This window comes from Paroedura picta, chromosome 12 (genome assembly GCF_049243985.1).
Source record: "Paroedura picta isolate Pp20150507F chromosome 12, Ppicta_v3.0, whole genome shotgun sequence".
In the NCBI taxonomy this organism is placed as follows: domain Eukaryota; kingdom Metazoa; phylum Chordata; class Lepidosauria; order Squamata; family Gekkonidae; genus Paroedura; species Paroedura picta.
Genome location: NC_135380.1, coordinates 24,411,080 through 24,432,500, shown reverse-complemented (window position 1 = coordinate 24,432,500; position 21,421 = coordinate 24,411,080). Strand labels below are relative to the sequence as shown.

At 44.7% G+C, this 21,421-nt stretch overlaps 1 protein-coding gene across 4 annotated transcripts in view; it reads left to right on the top strand.

Moving 5' to 3' along the window:
- Positions 1 to 21,421, top strand: part of KCNIP3 (potassium voltage-gated channel interacting protein 3) — a 90,667-nt gene that overhangs the window by 25,050 nt on the left and 44,196 nt on the right. For 2 of the 4 annotated variants that reach the window (XM_077305009.1, XM_077305010.1), the window contains exon 2: positions 91 to 256. The exons of 1 other annotated variant lie outside the window; for it this stretch is intronic. In XM_077305009.1, coding sequence (XP_077161124.1) covers positions 91 to 256 — 166 coding nt within the window. Of the gene's footprint in view, positions 1 to 90; positions 257 to 9,476; positions 9,754 to 21,421 lie in introns of those variants that run through there. One more of the 4 variants, XM_077305006.1, reaches the window with a different exon arrangement.

Here is a 21,421-nt window from a genome sequence, read left to right as displayed (position 1 = left end):
GCAGCAACCAAGGTGACCTCTCAAGATGCAACCCCACCTACAGTCCCTCAAATAGCCTTCTGAGGCTTCTCCTGACTTCTGCTGTTTCAGGAGGACAGCAAGGAGACGGATGGCAGCCTGTTGGGCGACCCCAGCCAGACGCCCTTTGAGAAGATGGAGAACGTGAAATGGCAGAGGCCACGGCTCACTCGGAAGGCCCTGATGAAATGTTGCTTGGTGAAGTGGATCCTCTCCAGCGCTGCCCCCCAGGGATCAGGTAAGGAGAAAGATGGCTGGGCTGCCTCGTACAGCTTTGCTGGCTGCATTTCTCTGTGTTGGGCTATTGCCAAAGACATAGGCGCAGCGCCAGGAAAGGATTGTGGCAACCTTAAGTAAGCTGATTGGAGAGCTGGGAAGGGTCTTCTTGGCACTGAATGCTTCCGTTCGGCCTTTATCAGCATTTCTAGACTACCAACAGGTTTGACTGATGAGGGCAGGTGAGCTGTATGGTGGAAATGCAAGATGTTTTGTGCTGGGAGAGTAAAGACTTTGAGTCATTGTTTGATAGCGAGTACCCTCTAGTGGCAGTTCTGCAACAATACGATGGGAATGAAATACTCTCTTGGCAAAGGAATGTATTCACTCGCTCTGCCAGAACAGCTACCTAATGAATGTAATGCAGGAATTCGAAGCCCATTCCTCATGCAGAGGACTACTGTGGTTTTTACAGGCCCTGCTCTTATGCCTAACTGCAGCTCGATGCATACAAGGTTAATAGGCAGACACTGTCCGTATAGCTTTTCAGGGCTACCAAGGGACACCATGAAAACTTGGAATCTCAAAATTGGCCACCAACTTCAGGATGATTGTGGGAGTTCCAGGTTCATAAATGAAAGGAACTGGAATATCCTGGCCCGAGTTAACTCCAGACCCCCATGTTATTTATAATGAAAGCTAAGCTTGTATAGTGGTTAAAGTGTTGGACGAGGGTCTGGGATACCCAGGTTGAAATTCCCACTCTGCCATGGAAGCTTGGTGGGTGACCTTGAGCCAGGCACATACAGGGCTGTGGGAGGAGACCGGAATGATGGAAACCACTCTGGGTCCCTCTTGGTAAAGAAGGCAGGCTACAAACATAAGCTTTTGCTATATGACGTAGAATTTGCATCTGCTCATCAGTGAAGCATAGACTACATCGAATCTCAGTTTGACGTATTCGAAAATATGGTATTTTTTTTCTTGAGAAAGTAGAATATACGTTTTGCAGTTTGAGCATGCAGTTCATCAATGGTTTCATCAGAAATTTTCTCTTCTTGCTGATCACAGGGGAAATGCATAGATTCTTGCTGGACAGCCAGTGCTTATAAGGAAAATAACATCCCCAACACAAGCTTCCTGGGCTTGAGGAATATAGACATTCAACAAAAGACATCGTTAATATGTGATGTGACTTTATACACTCTTGTTCTGCCTCAATAAGCAAAATCTACCTTAAAGTTGCATCTGGCCTCAGATACATTCCAGCTGCAGCAAAAGAAACAATTAACTTTTTCATTATTAGATGTACAGTTAATTGTTGCTTGATTTTTAGACCATGTGGCAGTATGCTCAAAATATATCTTGTTATGAAAACTAGAAGATCTTCAGCATTTTACAAAACTATTCATTTTGACCATTCTTTAACTCTCCTGTTTTATTCTGTAAGCACTTCGCTAGGGCTTGAGTTAATGTGCTGGCTGTTTTCCCAAACACAGAACTGTAGCACAAAAGATAGAATCATAGAATCATACAGTTGGAAGTGACCTCCTTTGTCATCTAGTCCAACCCCCTGCACTATGCAGGACACTCACAACCCTATTGCTCATCTACTGTAACCTGCCACACCCTTGAGCCTTCACAGAATCAGCCTCTCTGTCAGATGGCTATACAGCCTCTGTTTAAAAATTTCCAAAGAGGGAGAACCCACCACCTCCCGAGATAGCTGCTTTAGCACCTCCACACCATCCATGGATATTATATCCAGAATCCAAAGTGGTTACATGTAAATACTATTTAGTGTGCCCATTCTCCCTCCCATTTCTCTCAGAACAAGGCCTGTCACAGTTGTCTGCTCTGATCTCGTGGGTGGGCCGTTCTCTGCTAATCCAAAAGCCTCACAAAATAACAATGCCTGGGATCTTCATAGCACATGGTTTGTTGATAGCTTAACTGTTCGTCAGGGACACCAAAGGAATTTCACAATAAGGATTTTCCTTTTTCATACTTTCCATTAATTGAAAACGAGAACAAGCTTTCGATGAGCTTCCTTATCCTTTTATTGCTTAGTCAATGGTAAGCTATCAAAGGGTGAAACCACAGGCAGCTCCCAATATCTAGAATAGCACTGGTTTAGTAAAAGGCTGAAAATATAGGCCCCAGGGGTATAATACTTATAGAACATTATAGAGTAATTACAGCCATTTGCTTCTCGCTTAAGGTGACCAGATTATAACATTGGTAAAGTGGGACACCATTGATCGGTGGGGGGGGGGGGAGGTTCTTGATTAAAAATTTGGTCTATATGGAGCAACAAAAAGTTTCATAGAACACAAAAATAGTATTGTAATATATATATATTTAATTTCAACATAAGTACAATTTGCCAGGTACCCCCAGATGTCCCTCCAAAAGTGGGACAATCTGGTCACCTTAAGCCTGAAATCAGTCATTGGACCTGCAGAGGATGTTTAACTTGAAAAACAGAGGGGATATTTCTTCCTTCCATTGTAAGGAGGTTTAGAGGTTCTCCCTCTTCATTTTCAGTAGGAAAACAGCCCCATAGCATCTGGCCCCAAGTTTCGTGCATCGGTTATGTAATGTAATCCTGGTCATCTTTGATCTGTAAGCTATTTTCCCTTTGAATCTGCTGGGAAAGCTGCCCATTACGTACATTAAGAGAAGCTAAACAAAAATTGAGTCCAATAGCACCTTCTTATGGACCTAATTTTTGTTTTTCTACTTCAGACCAACTGATTTTCAAGATGTGGCTAGGGGTTTGGGAGGGTGGGGGTCTTGTAGCCAAAGCTCTTGTGGCTGTGTTTCTAAATCTTTAGCATTTTCCATATTTCCAACGTCCTCTACTCTGAAAGATGGAAGCTTTTTTTTAAAAGTTGGGTAAAATTTAAGCTGGAATCCATATGGTTCCAAACAAGAATCAGTCCTGGCAAACTGGGACCTCATCCCATACAGATGAACACATGAAGCTGCCTTCTACTCACTCCAGCCATTGTCCAGTATTGCTGTGACTGGCAGTGACTGTGCAGGGTTTCAGGTGGAAGTCTTTTGCACCTTTCATGTTTTTAATTGGAGAAGCTGGGGACTGAACTTGGGCCCATCTGCATGCAAAGCAGATGCAGGGCTTCTAAGGCATCTCGGCTCCGTGGCTGATGTGGAGATCTAGTGATGCCGATCAGTAATGAAATTTGCAGCAGTCTATCCCTCCTTGAGCCAGCCTGCCAGCTCTTGATCAAAGGCAGAACAGTAAGGATGGTATTGTTTTAACTGGCTGCCCTCCTTTTGAATAGCAATTGGACACCTAGAAAACCTCCCTCCCTTCTTCCCAATGCACGGGGAAAGTTATGCTTGTAAAAGTTACACCACAGTCAATGCAAGCTTTGGCTCAAGCAGCCTGGGTTTGTCGGAGCTGGGGAGCTGAAATCTCAGCTTTTCTCAGGTGCTGGTGTCCAATTACCCTGGGTAAAGCAGGAATTGTCCAGCAAGGAGTTTGGTCATTGATATGTCTCCCTGCAGAATTGCAGTCTGTGAACACAGCATTTCCAAAGAAATAGCTGTACGGGTTGTACTATTAACCTGGGGAAGGTCAGGGGAGGGGGAACAGAGCCAACTTGCTATCTTGGTGGACCCTCAGCCAAGGTGGTGGACCATCCATGCCATCTTTCCCCTTTCTTCAGCAGGCCTGTTTCTTCCCTTGTCATTGTTGACGGCTCTTGTTCCTCTTTTCCTTTACTCTGAGTCCCACATTCACCTGGCCTCAGACATGCTGCCATTTTGGCTGCCACGGAACAACCTTATGCAGAGTTTCTAGTTTCTAATCATACTGAAATTCATGGGTTCAGACTGCAGTAACTCTGTATAGATTTGTACTGTACCACAGCTACCTCTCTACCATGTGTCTTTAAAAAAAAAATTAAAGGTCAGTGGTAACTCAAATTCTGATCCATTTCTATATCAGGAATGGTTGAGGAATCCAATTAAAATAGGTAGAGGGTACCTGCTCTATCTCTGAATGAATCACTGTTCCGAAATGGGCTTCTTCCTATTGGCTCCTGTTGGGAGAAGGTTATTCTGCCGCATCTTTGCACCAAATACAGTCGGACCCTTCAGCCACTCCTAATGCAGAAAATCAATGGAGTGGGAGAAGGCGGAGCCATGGCACTTGGATAGCTCGAATACTTCGAGCTCCTGTTCCACTGAGGGTCAATCGCTGCTGTGATTGACAGAATCGGGTTTTGGGTACGATAACCCACCCTTAAATCTTCTCAGGAATTCCTTGTGAATCTCTGGGGCCTCTCTGTTCCGCAGGGAAATTAATCTCCCACTGGAACGTAAGCTCAGTGTGCACAGGGTCCAGCAAGCGCCGTCCGCCATCTTAAAATCTTTTTTCCTTTTCTTCCTTTTTCAACTCTGCAATCTACAAAGCTTATTTTAATCTACAAAGCTAATTGGATACCTCCCAGCAAGACCTTCGACTCACCACAACTCTGGAGTGAAAACATCTGGCAGACATCAGATCGAGCCTGCAAACAGTGAGTGGGGTTTCCCTCGGCACCTTCTTCCCTGGAATGAACTCTCGGCGTGGAGAGTTGCTCTCGCTAATCCAAACAAGCCAGACTGACAGGACTGTCTGATAATACTGAGGGGGGGAAGCTGCCAGATTCCAAGATACTGAATCATTAATCAACGCAGAGATGCAAGTGCTTTTCCGCTTCTCCGTCTTTACTTTTCCCCCGTTTCTGGCTCTGCTTGATGCCACCTCATTCTGAGGCAGGCTAATTTTCTTTTCTAATCAGGAGAAGGACTTAAATCAACTCAATCTAATAAGTAACAGCTCTTATTATCTGTTTTATTATATCTGTTTTTCGTCTTCGAAGATAAGAGAGATTAGAGCCATGGAATCTCGCGAGAACTAAGCCTTAGAGACATTCCTTTAATTAAAAACACTGTTGCTTTCGTTAGGACTCTGTAGGACCTCTACTGGCTACTTGCAAAATTGCAAATATTAAGTCTAACAAAATTCCAAACCTGGAACATGTTTTCGTTTAAAAAATTTGCATATCTTCTAGACAAACAAACACAAGACTTGAAAGAATCTTTAAATGGTTCACTTAAAAATATGCTCATGGAGTTTAAAGGCATTAAGGAAGAAGTCTTTAACAGGAATGATGAACCAATAGTAGTGGCTGATGATAGCTCTAAACAAGATGGAAAATTACCAGCAGAAGAGGAATCTGAAATTATGGAGATAGAAAAGGGGATGTCAGAGTCTTGCAGCTCAGATAAGGACACCCTGCCTGAGAAGATATACAGCCACTCCAAAGCAACAATACTCAAGAAAGACATATGGATCTGCGGTGAAAGCAATCGATTGAAAGGAGCATCATGGAAAAACATCTGTACTGATATTGGAGTCCAGGAGGTACAACTGCTTCAAGATTTATCGATGTATACTCCGAGGGAAAGACTACAACTATACTTTCCCAGTCAAAGACCAATGGGACAGAACATCAGTCAACGGGAGTCACAAGACGTAATAAGCCTCGAAATGAGACCTCCCTAAGAAGCTTGGGGAATGGAAATGCAACACAGTGGTCGAAATTCCTTTCCTCCTTTACCTCCTTTATGTAGCCATATAGGCAATATAACTAGTTAAGAAGTTAATCTGGGGTCTAAGATCTTTTAAGTAAGCTGAATTTGTATTATTAAACCTAATTTCGCAGCGGCTACCAGCCCAAAATCAAAGCATAACTAAAAGGAGACACCTAATGGAATGGGCTTACATTATAGTGTGGGGTTTGAGATTTCCTATGATAGCTGAATTTGAATTATCTAGCATATCTATGTAGTGACTTCCAGCCTAAATTTAAAGCATAACTAAAAAAAGGTTTCTAGCTGAGGAGGTGTATATATAACTAACGAAAAATATTTTCTATTAATTAATGAAGACTCCATTTTATTATTTCTGGTATCAACAATGTATACTTATATATATTTGTTTCCCTTCTTTCCGTACAACTAAGTATTTTTTTTCTCTTTTTTCCCTTTTTCTAGTGAAAATGTGGAGGGCTCTAGGACTATGTTAAGTATAAACTGTTTATGATTGTTAAAACTATCAGAAACTATGCAAACAAATGTTGAAATGATGGTAACAAAGTAGACTTCTCTTTTTAAATGTGGTGCAAACGTGAAAAAGTCTATAAAAAGTCTATAAGCTTTGGGTAAAAGTCCATAATATTGTAGCCAGTCTATAATCTTAAATGGAGAGAAGAGGGTTTGTAAGATTGAAACAGGGAACCAAAATGTTTTTCCACAGCGCTTCCTAACCCACATACAGAGCTTCTTCTACTATGCGACGACGGCAACAAAACTAGAATTGGCCAAGAAATGGAAAACGTAAGAACTACCCTCGACAGAAGACTGGGTGAATAAACTAGCTGATCTTACCAAGATAGCCAAACTGACACTAAGAGGCCTTTCAAGAATAATGGGGCCCTTACCTGAACTATTTACAAAAGGGATTAAAAATGGGGAACCAAGTGTATCAAATGAAGAGTATAGCTCTCCTTTTCTGTACTAACAATGTAGATTGCATGTATCTCACTGTTTTCAACTCTGGAAAATAAAATAAAAACTTTCTATAAAAAAAAAAAAAGAAAATCAATGGAGTGACCTGCCCTCTGAAAAGACTGTTGTATTTATGCATGAGTCACTGCTCTAAGTTTACTTTTGATTCAAAAAGACTACAAGGGAATGGGTTCCTCTGAAGGAAGGTGATTTTATTCTAAAATGTGAGGAACTGTGGCACTACATAAGGAAAGAAGCTGGTGGTTTTGGATAACCACTTATCCTTGAACTTTGCTTCAGTCAAAGGAAGGTTGACACTGAGCTTGGCGGCTGACCTACAAAGCCAGCTTTGATGTCAGGATTAGGATAACCTTTATATCTCAACCAATGACGTCATGATGGCGGGGCTTAAATGCTTTGAAATCCAGAGGCTTTGGCTTTAGACCTTAATAACTGTAATCCCCAAGCAAGCAAGGTCTTATTTTACCTGCACAAGAGTAACTCATAGTGTGGCTTAAGGCAAGCTAAATTCACACTGCGGCTTCCGGGCGCAGTATAATTTGGGCCAAAATCTGAGGTAAAGCATTTTGCCCAAATCCTCAAACATCACCTTGTTATGCCACCAATGTGTAACCAGAAGTAATGTCATGCTGCTGGCATGACATAATTTTAATGAAATATATATATTTCTATTAGCTTCCACTTTCTCAGCTCGTGCCCACTCCCTCTCCACAGGCCACAGGAAGGAGAAGTCTCTTGACTTCCTGCCCTTTTCAACGTGGTGTAGTGGTTAAGAACAGCGACTTCTAATCTGGCAAGCTGGGTTTGATTCCCTGTTCCTCCACATGCAGCTAGCTGGGTGACCTTGGACTAGTCACAGTCCTGAGGGTACTGTTCTCACAGAGCAGTCCTATCAGAGCTCTCTCAGATCTACCTCCCGGAGTGTCTGTTGTGGGGAGAGGAAGGGAAGGCGATTGTAAGCCGCTTTGAGACTCCTGGTAGTGAAAAGCGGGTATAACAACCAACTCTTATAATTCTTCTCCTAGTTCTCTCTTCCTTCTTCCTGTCATGTCCACTCCCTGGGTCTCTTGGCCTGCTCCTCAGAATGTCTTTATTACCAAGGTGGTTTCTACCTCAACAGGCAACCTTTGCTCCTCCTGAGGAAGCTAAAACTGGCTCTTTAGGGGCCCTCAAGACCCAGTCCAGCTTTTCTCTCTTCCTATTAGCTAATGTGTAGCCTCTCTTGGGGCTGTGGCCAAACTCCCACACTTCACACCCTGCCTGAGAAACCCTGTGGGGTATGAAAAAATGGACCAGGAAGCCAGACTGTGGTAAATAGCTGGAGGCTAGGCCTGAGAAGGAGGCCAAAGTTGGATTTAGTACTGTTCCAGGCCCCACCAACAGAGAAGGTTCATAATGGCTTCCAATTGCAAAGACTCCTGGGGCACACCCCAGCCCCTTCAGGACCAGAGAAGGATTAAAGCATGAGTCTAGGACTCAGACTGCTCACTTCCCAGGCTCAGTCTGTGCAGTTGTTGACTCACACCTCACAACCCCTGATAACAAAGGGATACGATGCAGGGGCCATACCTTGCAATGCAGATATGCCCACACAAGGTGGTTTAATGGTATATTTAGCACACAGGCTACATGCAGGAGGTCCCAGGTTCACTCTCTGGCATCTCCAGTTAAAGGGATCCCAGGTCTGTTGCAGATCTGGATGAAGAGTACGGTTTGACTTCATATAAGACATCTTCCTACGATTGTATGAGGAGTTGAGATTCCAAGCAGGGCGATCGTCGTGTGTGTGTATTTGTGTCTGAAATCGTGTATTCCTAGAAGAAAAGTTAAATCTACGTCCAGGCAGGTGCGGGGATTAAAGGCTAGGCCAGAGCGTGGCGTTCTTCATTCCCTTCAGTGCTGTCAGAGTACCCCTTGTGGAAGAGCTGGCTTTTGAACCTGAGGCCGGCTCTTCCTACTTGTGGCCCAGGTGGCAAACGGCTGAGGCGAGGAAATGGCAGATGGCTGCCGAGTCTTGAGATGCTCAGCTGGAGGGGAGAGTTGGAGGTGGGGGTGGGATGGGAAACCACGCTGGGCCTAGGGGCAAGAAGTGTGTCACAGGGCTAAAGAAGCCCAAGAGCGTAGCGCGGGAGAATAAAACAGTGAGCGGGTTGTACGAGCGTGCAGAACTCAGAGGGTTAAAATGCACAGAGAATCTTTTCCCCCACTTCTCCCTGGGGATAGCAGAGGTTGAGTTTGAGTTACGTGGTAAGCAGATCCTAGTCAGAGGGAAAGCCGGGATTCAGGGGCACGGCAAAGATTGCAGACAGAGAAGGTGGACTGATGGGAGCAAAAACTACACAGGCTGAGCACCCCAAGAGCCCCAGGCCGCTGGGAATAGTTGCGGACAGTGGGCATAGAAAGAGGGGTGCCAAGTTAGGATTTAGGTAATATCCAGGGGAACAGGGGACGGCTGAATTCAGGGAGGGAGCGTCGACAAAGACCGGGGGGGTGTGCTCATGGAAATGGAGAGGAGCCAGCATGAGAGAATCCAAATTTGGGAGCAACCTGGGGCAAGAGGAGAAGAGACCCGGAGAGGCAGGCAGGTGAGAGAAGAGGAGAAACATATGCAAGTGGAGGGGGAAGGAAGGTCAGTGCAGCAAGACATAGCGATGAGGCTCTTGCCAAAGAAAGCCCAAGCAACTTTGCAAGTGAGGGGAGCACAATCAAAAGGAGTGGCGAGCCAGCAAGAGAGGTCCCAAGGCCCCCAGGAACACAATGGGCTGAGTGGAGGGGCTAAGCAGTCAGGGGAGCCTGTGCGCTACCCAGAGGTGCGCCTCAAGATCCGGGACTACCGGCACACTTGTAAGAAGCAGCTCTTCAACCTGATTGCCTGCTTCTTTCGCTTCCTGTCTGGCAACCTGTCGTCTGAAGGTAAGGACGACTGGAGAAGTTTGGAGCGTAGGTTGTGGGGGTTGAAGGTCACCTCCCCTGTGGATTTGAGTTGGCAGCCTTGCCTTAGATGGGCATTTAAAGTCCAGCCTCAGTGGGAAATTTTTTGAATATACACATGTGTAAAAAAAAGTATCCCGGGAATAATTTTTCACCCTAATTATAGTCAGAGGTTTTTGCCATGGAATTGTTTATAGGTACTGCATAGGAAAGAATAGAAAGCTGGAACAAGGGGAGAAGGAGCCAGAGACTATGCATATTTATTGAGAAGAAAATTGCACATTCAGTGGGACTCGTTCCCAAGGAAGTGCATCCTACAAAGTTAAATGGCTTTTCTTCTAAGCAGATCTTACTGACCAATCTGCACAGGCTCACCGCTGCAATCCTAAACAGACTTGCTAGACTGTGAGAGGCACAAACCAGCACATTGTTAGGGGTTCCAGCACTGGCAGACAGAGAACTCTGATGTGGTTTCTTTGACTGTGACATTTTTGTGCTGGTTGGTTTGCCATCGCACGGTATTTGTTTGCCCCCTCTTGAGTCACTGACAAAGGTAGCATTTGGTTTGCCCACTGCTAACAGGAGGGTAGCCAAGCTGTCTGAAAGCACTGCTATAATATGTCCCAGATACTGAGTCCAGCCAATGATGTGTGTTTATGTATGTTGGGGAGAGGGGAAGCAAATGAAACTGTGCCTTAGGATGACTTAATATGCAGGTATTTGCTTGGGGGGGGGGGAGTGGAATTCCAGCTGTTTGAGTTTAGGTGGGAAAGGTTTCTGGAGGTTACTATGAGTCACAAGATGGCCAGCAATGGAAAATGTCAAACTTCCATGTGGGGATGGTCGCTGAAGTATCTTGGTAGAGGACTGAATTACCCTAAATTCAATCCGGAAATGAATTCTGGAACCTCTTTATGTCTGTAAGCAATATTGATTCCTTCTGCATCTGCTCCTATGAATACATGCATCATCTGGAAGATTTCTTGCTTCTTTCCCACTTTTCTGATATAGGGATGCCGTCTTTTTATCGGCCTATAAAATAACTTAGATAAGTGGAACTATCTGTCATGGAGATAAAATGATGGAAAATTGACCCTCTGCTCAGCTTTTCTGCTAGGCTGCTGTCAAAGACACAAGAATAATAGGTCTCGGAATGGGGGTAACTGGACCCAGATCTGCTGTAATCAAAAGAGCAGCGGCTCAGATCTTCACTGTAACGTGGTTGCTACTTTGCTTGTTTGAAGTTTCCCCCCTTATTACAATATCAAAAATCAAGTCATGCCATTTCCTCCATCTGCTAAGCTCCACGTCCTTCCAAGAACATTCTGTTCCACACAGAAAAATGACCTATCTGATCTGCACAGCTCATCGTGTTTGAAGTGTACCAGCAGAGTAGCAAATTACTACTATATTCTGATAGAACTGGTGAAACAGAAAACCAAGTGCCACAGGAGCTGTATGACACTAACCCAGGGGATCTAAAGATCACAGAGCAGTAACATCATGGCTGTCTCGGTCCCACCTACCTCACAGGGTGTCTGTTGTGGGGAGAGGAAAGGGAAGGAGAGCGTAAGCCACTTTAGAAAAGCAGCATATAAGAATCAATTCTTCTTCTTCTTCTTCTTCTTCTTCTTCTTCTTCCTCTTCTTCTTCTTCTTCTTCTTCTTCTTCTTCCATAAGTAGCTTCATAAATGGAGGTTCTAATTTGGCTAACACAGAATTGCATGAACATTTAGGAGTCCACGGAAGCCAAGCTGGTCAGCATATATCTTTGCCAGACTTTGGGAGGAAGCAAAGTTACCCCTTTCTAAAGCAGCCTACAGAAGTCCTGCAGACCAGCAGGGCATTATGTGTCTTCTGGCAAACCCACAAGCTATCTCCTACTCACCACCACAGGACAGCTCCAAGGGGTGAAGGTAACTTTTTTTCAGTGCCATTGTCATGGTTTTAATTTTGGAACACTGTCATCACGGTGGTAACAGTCCACTAATTGTGCAGCAGTGATTAGCTGTTCTGGAATTCACACACACGTTGGCAATATGCTCCTTCTCTCTCCCTTGATGAATGCATAACCTGTTTGAAAATATTTAGTGGATTCCTCCATTTCTTCTAAACTGATTGAGCAATTGGTGGGATTTAAATACAGGTTCCCCAAAAGTCCATGTTTGGTGTCTTTAGAAATACTGGAAGTTGTGTGAGATGCTACGGTTTAAAGAACAAAACGTGTTTGTTAGACTGAAAGGCCATCATAAGCTTTTTGTTCATCAAACTTCATTTTTCCACAACTAAAATGACCCCCTCCCCAGAACTGTACCCTTCAAGCCTGCCTTAGTGGCTGAAATTGGGCACCAGAGGTTGAGGGGCACCAACCATTCCTGTTACACACACTCACCCCACCGCCATGGTGACATGGTCTTCTCCAGGATGCAACAAATCTGTTAGTAATTACAGTGCTAAAGGTGACTGTATTGTAGGGGCAGCCAAACTGTAGCTCTCCAGCTGTCCATGCATGCTGGCAGGGTCTCATGGGAATTGTAGTCCATGGACAGCTGGAGAGTTACAGTTTGGACACCCCTGCTCCATCATTTTTGATATAGTAGCCATCCCTCTGAGGTTTGTCCCACATTTCCACACTTTGGACCTTTCTGGATTTGTATCAACGCAATGGCTGTTTTGGCCAAAGTCAGTAAATTCGTAATGACAGGTTGGCATACATTTTGTTCTGTGTTGTCCAATAAGCCATGCACAGCAACTTCTGGATTAAAAGGCAAGCTATAATTAGCTCTTCCTTCAATCTCTTCTGTTCTTGTGAGCTATCTCAGAATTAATGGGGAAGTCACATGTTTAAAGCAAAAACAAAAACCAAACCAACAAGCCCCAAACCTTCTATGTAAGCAGCCTTCTTTACAAATGAAACACAATATCTGTGTGTCTTTGATTGATTTCTGCCTTTCTGATAGGTCCTCAGGGCAGCTGCGAGATAGGAAGATTACAGTATACACCATGCAATCTACAAAATGATGAATCAACTGACAGTAAACAAGAAAACCAGGGAACAAAAACTTTTAAAAGACCAGAGAATAAAACAGTGTGGGTGGGGAAAGGGGCCTTCAGTTTTATTTGTGGAACCAAACCTCTCAGCTAGAGAAACTCTCGTGCTCCTGTTTGCATAAGCCCCTTGTCTCCCAAAAATGCATTCGTGCACCTGCGAAAAGGAAGCCATACAGAGCCCTGCTTAGTCTCCCCCCCCCCATACATACAGAGTAAAAAACTATACATTGTTGTCACCAGGAGAGTCATTCTAGTCCTCATTTTATTTAACCTCCTTTGTTTTCTCACTGGACCAAACAAACTGTGTACTGTTCAGTGCTGCGATATATGAATCATGACCCAATTTGATTTTCTTAGAGACCGGGAAAATTGCATTTATAAATAGTCCTTTTGGATGTTTAATTGAACCCACCAGGAAATATCCATCCCATCCCCCTACCCCCCCCCACCCCGACCCAGAAACACTCTCACACCCAAGGCCTTCCTATTTATTGATCATCTCTATGGGAGGGTTGCTCTTTTGACAGCCCCACATCTCTAGAAGCTGTTAAGAAGCCCTGAAATGCCTTTGATCCTAAAAATAATCTTTTCCGTTTTAGAACTCCATGGAAGCCCTTAATAGATATTGTTTTACTTTATGTACATTGTTCTATGTTCTGTGGGGCCAGGCAGGTTTGGCATTTAGGCCTGGTAATAAGTCTGGTGGTCTAGAGCCAAAAAGGCAGTTGGGGGATAGATTGTCTTGAAAATGCTTTGTAGGACTATGTGGAACACCATGATCTCCTAGTGTCATCTGGGCCCTGCTGGTTTGTTAGCTGCACTACCACCCTCTAAGCCAGGGGTAGTCAAACTGTGGCAGGGGCTCATGGGAACCCCAATGCTGGCAGGGGCTCATGGGAATTGTAGTCCATGGACATCTGGAGGACCACAGTTTGACTATCCCTGCTCTAAACCGCCGAGGTGGTAGCCCTGCAAGATCAGAACTTCTTCTGCTGGCAGGCATCCACACTAACACAGATTAAGGTGCCTGGGTCTTACTGCTAGAGTCCCTGGATTGAGCAAAATCAAACAAAAAAGCAAGCTATTACAGGACACCATCATGTTGATATCTTGAAAAGCCCGCTGCTCCAGTTTATTCATCACTCCAGAACAAAATCTCCATGTGGCAGCAGCCTTAGATTTGGCAAGTTTTGATCAGGGTGGACACAGCATGAGGCCTGGCAAGGGATGGGTCTGATATGATCCCTCCAGGACCAGCCAAGCCGTGCTGTGCACTGCAGAGGCTCTGAATGAATATTCTGGCCCATCCTGCCATTGCTGTAGTCTGACAGAACCCAACCTTTTCAGATTCTTACAGTGGTCATGTTGAGCGGCCTTCTTTCAGGGACCTTTCCCAAGTTTTCAGCTTCTGGATCTACTGACCTTCGCAGAGTAGCATATAGGTCTCGCTCACCTTTCAGAGATGTTTTCCGTACAAGAGCATCCTGGTCCAATGCCGCAAGCTTCTGTGTGCCAAGGAGGAGGAGTAATTTTCCTGAGTCATGCACCCCTGGGTGACTCATTCCGCTGTTACGGTCTGAAGCAGAAAGTGCGCCTCAGCTCTGGTGACTGACAGGTGGAGCTAAAGGCCACACAAAGGCAATTATTGACTCTGTATGCTTGACTAGATCTCTGCCGCATCTGGAAGTGAGATTGGTTAAGCAGAGAGGCAGGTGAGGTCAAGGTGGGTCAATTTGAGTGCTGAAGTGTGGCTCGGAGGAGGAAGTGAAGGAGGGCATCTTTGCACTAGCTGCCCAGAATGACCTTGGAGAAGCTCAGTCTCTTTCCTGTGCCTTTTTAATCTTCCACACCCTGCTCCAACCATCTGCAATTCATGCAAGTCTCTTCCATGTGATTAAGAAGGCAAGCCTTTACTTGTTTTCACTGGCTGAAATGGGGCAAAGGTGGACTGCTGGCAGAAAGCAGCATTTTATGCAGCCCTTTTCCTCCAGGAAAGAATAACTGTGCAACGCGACCCATGGAAATGGTTGTACCCAGAAGACAAATGCCAGAAAGATGTTTCAAAGAAACAATCCATGTGCACAGAAGGAAAATAGATCTGTAGCTCCAGAATCCAAATTATGTCTGACCTGGTATCTGGACAAACAAAATGACTTCTACCTCCCTCGATGTCTAAAGGTTTTGCGAGGCCTTTCCCAGTACTTGTGATATCTATTTTATGGGGAAATGCCAGAAGCTATAAACCCCTGCAGAGGAGCTTTTCCAGCTTGAAAGCCACATGTGGGTCTCCACCTGTTTTTAAGAATTCTTGATGGTTCCTCTTTTCTGGAACCAGCACACTGCTGGTGCATCCAGCTCATGGCCTTTAACAATGGGAGGAGACCCACATGTGACCTTTTCTCCCACTCTAGGGCTCTTGAATAAATCAGCCTGGTTTCCTTTTACCACTGACCAATCAATGAATACTTCCAATTAATTGTTAAGCAGTTTGAAGCTGAGTAAAGATGTGGCCCTCAGGCTGTGATTTTCCTGATTCCATTGTATAGGATAGATTTTCCCCTACTAATCTGCCCATCCCTCCTACAAAGACAGATCCTCATCTACTTCACCCAAGAATGTGGATAATTCTTTCTTGCAACCTGAAACGGCTACCATATATCTAGCTCCTCTGCCCGGATGCCTAGTAGAAAGTGTCCTATGACATCATAGCATGCCACAGATACCCACTGGCTGCCAGCACTGTCCTAGGATGTCATGGCATCATGCAGCAAGATCAGTTCTAGTTGGAGGGAGAAGCAGGCATGTAATGGCTCATTTTCTGCCCAAGCTAGTTGGGCTACAGCAGTGAGGAAACAAGGAGTGGGGAAAGAGTTATTTAGAGCTTGGGGATGGATGGAGCTGCCAATTAGTGTTGGAGAGGGTGAAAGTTCTAATGCAATGTTTCAAATCAACAAGTCGAAATTTGTTGCCAAGCAGTCAAGATCCCGGGTACCTGACCCCTTTGTCCCCTAGAAATCTAATGATGATAACTAGGAGGGAGACGTGTTTAGTGTGGAGGGTGAAATTCTGCCTGAATGACAGTGTGAAGCGAAATTTGAAGAATGCTTCTTAGGAAAAAAACCAAACATCTGAGCCATTGTAGGGCTTGAATGGCTAGGGCGAATGTGCTTTAGATTCCTAGGTTATCAGTCGATGGTAAAGTGCTGATATTGTTTCTAGGTGGAGTGTCAGATTAGATCTGGGAAAGTCTAGCTGAAATCCCCACTGTGACCATAAACAGTAATTATAGACCCCATGGCCCAGATTTGCGCCTTCTGTTGAGCCCAGCAGTTTGGCTTAAGGATATCGGCAAGCCCTGTGTCCAGGCTTACCTAGGCATGCTGAAAGCCATTTATCCACAAAAAGGACAGTTCATTTGTGAACATATTTTCAGACAATGAAATAATTGGGTCCTTAGGCAACCACGTCTTTGAAAGTTTTATTAAGACAAAGCATGGCAGGAAAACGTACAAGCACCACTGATCGCAATAAGGCATGGTTAAAAGCACATGAGGTTGATATCTTTTCTTCTTGCGGATAAGGAGCTTGAGATCTCCGCTGCTATAGCACTCGCTATCTGCAAAGCCTTTTATTTTAAAAATATTTAACACTTTTATGATTCTCTGGAATAGTTCTTTTCCCCTTTGTCTTTGTATAGTTATTCTTTGTGCTATTAAAGGTGCTTGTTGTTGTTATTTTTTATTATTTATTTATTATAGAATTTGTACCCCACCCTTCCCGACACGGCGACTCGGGGCGGCTTACAGAATAAAAGGTCACAGTAGCCCAAATATGATAAAATAGTAAAAAGCCAACAATTCCCCCCCCCAGTTAACCATAAAACAACATACTACCACAAGACAACAACAAGATGGCAGACAAAAAAACAAGAAATACCTCCCCAAATTCCAATCCCGCTGCCCATATCCCACCAATAGTAACATGTGATGTAACAACCAGGCAGTCAGATGTACTAGCCAGCTTCTAAGCTTGGCAAATTGATATAGGGTGGGACCCACAGATCAGTCAACCCCAGCATCTCCCCCGGGGTTGTTGTTGAAACAAAAAATTTCACTGTCCCAAAATACTGCTCCCCTTCCCATTTCAAGGGGGAAGGAGAGCGTAGTCTTGAATTATCTGGTCTTGGGTACATCTCCTTAAGCTGACCCATAAGCCAGCTCCTGCGATCTGATGTTTCATGGGTGACCTGGGGTCACCCTCTTCCATCTTAAACAAAGTTTGAGTCCAGCAGCACCTTTAAGGCCAACAAAGTTTTATTCTGGGTATAAGCCTTTGTGCACACAAACTCCTGTTCAGATGCTCTCAGCCTAGCCTACTTCCCTGAGTTGTCAGAATCAGGTGGGGTAGGTAGAATCACACGTTACTCCAGGGACCTTGGAGGAAGGGAGGAATAGGGTTGCACTGTACTTGATTTCTCCTGAAATAAAATTTTACCCACACAATTTGGATATTTCTTCTTGCATACACTTTCTGAGGAATTTCAAGGAAATGTCAAAGAATTCTGATGTCTAATAACATTGATATTGTGTGTGTGCCCGTTGTTATTCTGTTAATTTGTGAAAGTAATATATGAAACATTGCAGTTAGATTTTAATTTATTTTTACAGTCATTTTTATCAAGTTTGTATCTCATCACTCCCCCGACAAGCAAAGGCTTGGGGCGGCTTACAGGAAGTAAAATACAGTTCACTAAACAATATTAACACCAGCGGAAATGATAAATATGAGCTTACACAGATGAGCTCACTGAGCTTTTAGAGTGATAATTTCTGGAAATTTGAAATAGCGCAGCTTCTTCTGGTGGTTTTCAGATTTCTAGTGCTGCATTCATGGAGAAGTCCTTTTGTGGCAGAGATGAAAGCTCCTCTCATCCTTCCTGATCTACCCCCCTCCCCCTGGCCTCCATGACTGGCAGCGAGGGAGCCTTCAAGCTCCTATCTTGTGCCAGAAGTAGCAGAACAGCAAAGGGAAATGCAGTGACCTCCTGGCCCAGGAGTCCTCAGGGGAGCAGGGGACAAGCAGTGGGACCTTGGCAGTGACATGAGGAAGAGAAGTGACCCAGATGTGAGACACAACCAGCTCCAGTGGAGCGGAAAAGTGCTGGGGAAGCAGAAAAGATTCGGCTGCCCTCCTGTTCTGACTGGCTGTGCTTCTGAAGTCAGTTCTTAAATCAGTGGAAAGGCACGGACAGGGCAAGGACTCGCGTTTTGTAAGAACATTTCATCCAAGAGAATACAGAATGCACATGAATGATCAAAGCGTTAACAGCTCTGATCACCATTTCATGCTTAAAGGCGAGCAATTAGTTTTGATGGCTCTTCATTAATTATTCTAATCTAAGCAGACAAATTACTCTGGAGTGGAGAAGAAAGAAGAGGGTGTCTTCAGGGAAAATATAAAGTTGCCTGTATTCTGTCTTTCTCTGTCAGTAGCCAGACAACAGACTCATGAACGCAACAGTTCTCCCATGTTGACTTGACACCACCAGCGTCAGAACCATTCTCTCTGAGCATGGAGGTTCCAGGCAGCTCTCATAGCATGTGAGCATCTCCTCTTAGACATATCTTTCACTTTGGCAGCCTTGCTCCCAATGCAACATCTATCACGGAGATTAGCGGTGGTTGAGACCCAATTTGGTGTAGTGGTTAGGAGTGAGGACTTCTAATCTGGCAAGCCGGGTTCGATTCTGCACTCCCCCACATGCAGCCAGCTGGGTGACCTTGGGCTCGCCACAGCACTGATAAAGCTGTTCTGACCGAGCAGTGATATCAGGGGTCTCTCAGCCTCACCCACCTCACAGGGTGTCTGTTGTGGGGAGAGGAAAGGGAAGGCGATTGTAAGCCGCTTTGACACTCCTGGTAGAGACAAGCAGCATATAAGAACCAACTCTTCTTCTTCTTCTTCTTCTTCTTCTTCTTCTTCTTCTTCTTCTTCTTCTTCTTCTTCTTCTTCTTCTTCTTTTTACTTGCTGGTGAAGAAATGGGCTAGACATGTTTAACACAACCAATGAAAGAAGGTTGCTTGGTGCAAACGAAGTCCTCTTGGAAAGCTTTGGTGGGCTTTACTCATGTCTGTCAATGTGAAGAGCCAGCATAGTGTAGTGGTTAAGAGCAGGGGGCAGGGATTTCAGTGGGGGTGGAGCCTGTGGGGTTTGGGGAGGAGAGGGACCTGAGCCCTAGAGTCCTCCTCCAAAGTGACTATTTTCTCCAAATAAACTGATTTATATTGCCTGGAGGTCAGTTTTAATTCCAGGAGCTCTCTAGCCACTACCACCCTACCAATAAGAATACTGAGCATTCTTAAAGCACGTTCAAATGTTCAGGGAACACATTCACATTGGGTCAGTAATCTTAGAACAGTACTGTAAGGAAGTCCTCTGTACTTTTCCTGAGTGATAGATTTCAGAAAGGTCTTTCCAGGGACAATCGCTGCCAACAACTTTAAAAAAATCTTTTGAAGCTGTTGTTGGCTAATGTATAAAATCCAACAATAATACGATAGACGTAAAAAAGATCAAGGGAATTCTGATTTCTTCCATTGGGGGGCAGTGATGTACGTAGTCAGCAACTGAGTGGCGTCCGGACTGCATTTGGCGGTAGCTACCAGGACTTCATGTAACTGAGTCTGAAAATTATTTTTAGCAGCAGCAAGTGAGGAAGCCTCTGCAGCCTAATGCAAAAGATGGCGCTGTTTCTTGTGTCAAGCGGCATTCTGTTTACAGAGAGCTCCCTGTACATAACCTTTGTGCTGTCCATTGTGCAGGATCCATTGTGGAGCTGCATGCATGGCAACTGCAGATGGCAAGAACTCCATCTTGGTAGCGTCTTGTGATTTTTGACTCAAAGACCTTGAACAGATCAAGATCCAGCTCTCTTAGACTGTTTATGCACTGGGAAGTTCACTTCCCCAGCTCCTGTGCAGGAGCACAAATCAGGGGCAGATGATGTGCACCAGGCCAAATGCTCCCCCATGTGGGTGCAGGAAGAGCTGGGGCAACCTGCCACAATTAAAACTCCAGCCTGCAGCCCGGCATGAAACCTCCAGTGTGTAAATGGTCTTAGACCGTTTATGCACTGGGAACTTCACTGCCCCAGCTCCCGTGCAGGAGCAAAAATTGGGGGCCGATGAGGCACACCAGGTCAAATGCTCTTCTGTGTGGGTGCAGGAAGAGGTGGGACAACCTGCCATGACTAAAACTCCATCCTGCAGCCTGGCATGAAACATCCAGTGCATAAATGGCGATCACTGCGGTTAAATATTTAGTGACTGCTAAGGTAGTTTTCTGATCCTCATCTACAAGGAAATGGTGAGGATTTCTGCAATATCTACTCTCCTCTCCCGAGTTGGCTGATTTGTGTTCTTGGACATCCCTTCTGTATATAGAAGGACTATCCCACAAATGTATTGACCATAAGGATCTGGCGTCTTCCTTGAGAATACATACATAAGGATGACCATGTTATTTAAAGTTATCAGCACTGATAGGTGTAATGCTTGAATAGGCTTTCTCAACCAGGGTTTCTTGATGGCCCTGGAAGGGTTTCCTGAATCGGTAGGAATTAATTAATGTATGTATGTTTATGTATATCTCTCTGTGTGTGGGTGTGTATGCGTGTATGTGTGTGTGTATTTATATATGGGAAGGGGGTGGGGAGGAGAGTGGCCCCGGATGGGCGTGTCCACAGCTCTGCTTCCCACCCACATTCTGCCCAATTGCACCACTTCTGGGGCTTCTCGAGGCCTGAAGAATGTTTCAGGGGTTTCTCAAGGGTCAAAATGTTAAGAAAGGCTATGCTAGGGCATACCTGCACTACTAACAAACCACTAGAATAGCCTTCCTTTCTTCCCAGAGGAAATTTGGAATTATATTTGTGTGTGAGAAGAGTAGGGATCAGGGAGCTCTCACTAGGCTACAGTTCCCAAGATTCTTTGGAGGAAACATGATGCTAAAACAGCGTAAATATATCTTTCTAAAGCAGCTCCTAAACTACCAGCAGCTGCTTCAAAGTTAAGAAAAGAGGAAAGTGTCCCAAAGTAGGATTATCAGCTTCCAAGGATTACAAGCATTCACCAGATCAGTTCCCCTCAAGAAAATGACTGCTTTGTAGGCCTCATGACATTGCATCCAGCTGAGGTCCCCCCCTGCAAACCCAGGATCCACTCCCAAATCTCCAGTAATCCAATCCCCAGAGTTGTCCCACTTAGTTTTCATAAATGCAAGTTCCGAAGGATTGCAATCTCCTGAGGTTTTGGGAGTGGAGCCTGGGGAGGGCTGAATTTGAGGAGGATAGGGACCTCAGTGGGGCATAATGGCATAGTCTACCTTCCAAAGTGGCCATTTTCTCCAAGTAACTGATTTCTATTGTCTGGAGATCAGTTATAGTCCCAGGAGATTTCCAGATCCCACCAGCAGGCTGGCAACCTTAAAGTCTTGTAAACCACAAACATAGCCCTTTTGGTTGTCAAAGGAGACATCCTGCTCTCTTTTTACCAATGAAATAGTGGCTGGATTCAGTCTGTGCTTTCAAAGTTTTGTTTG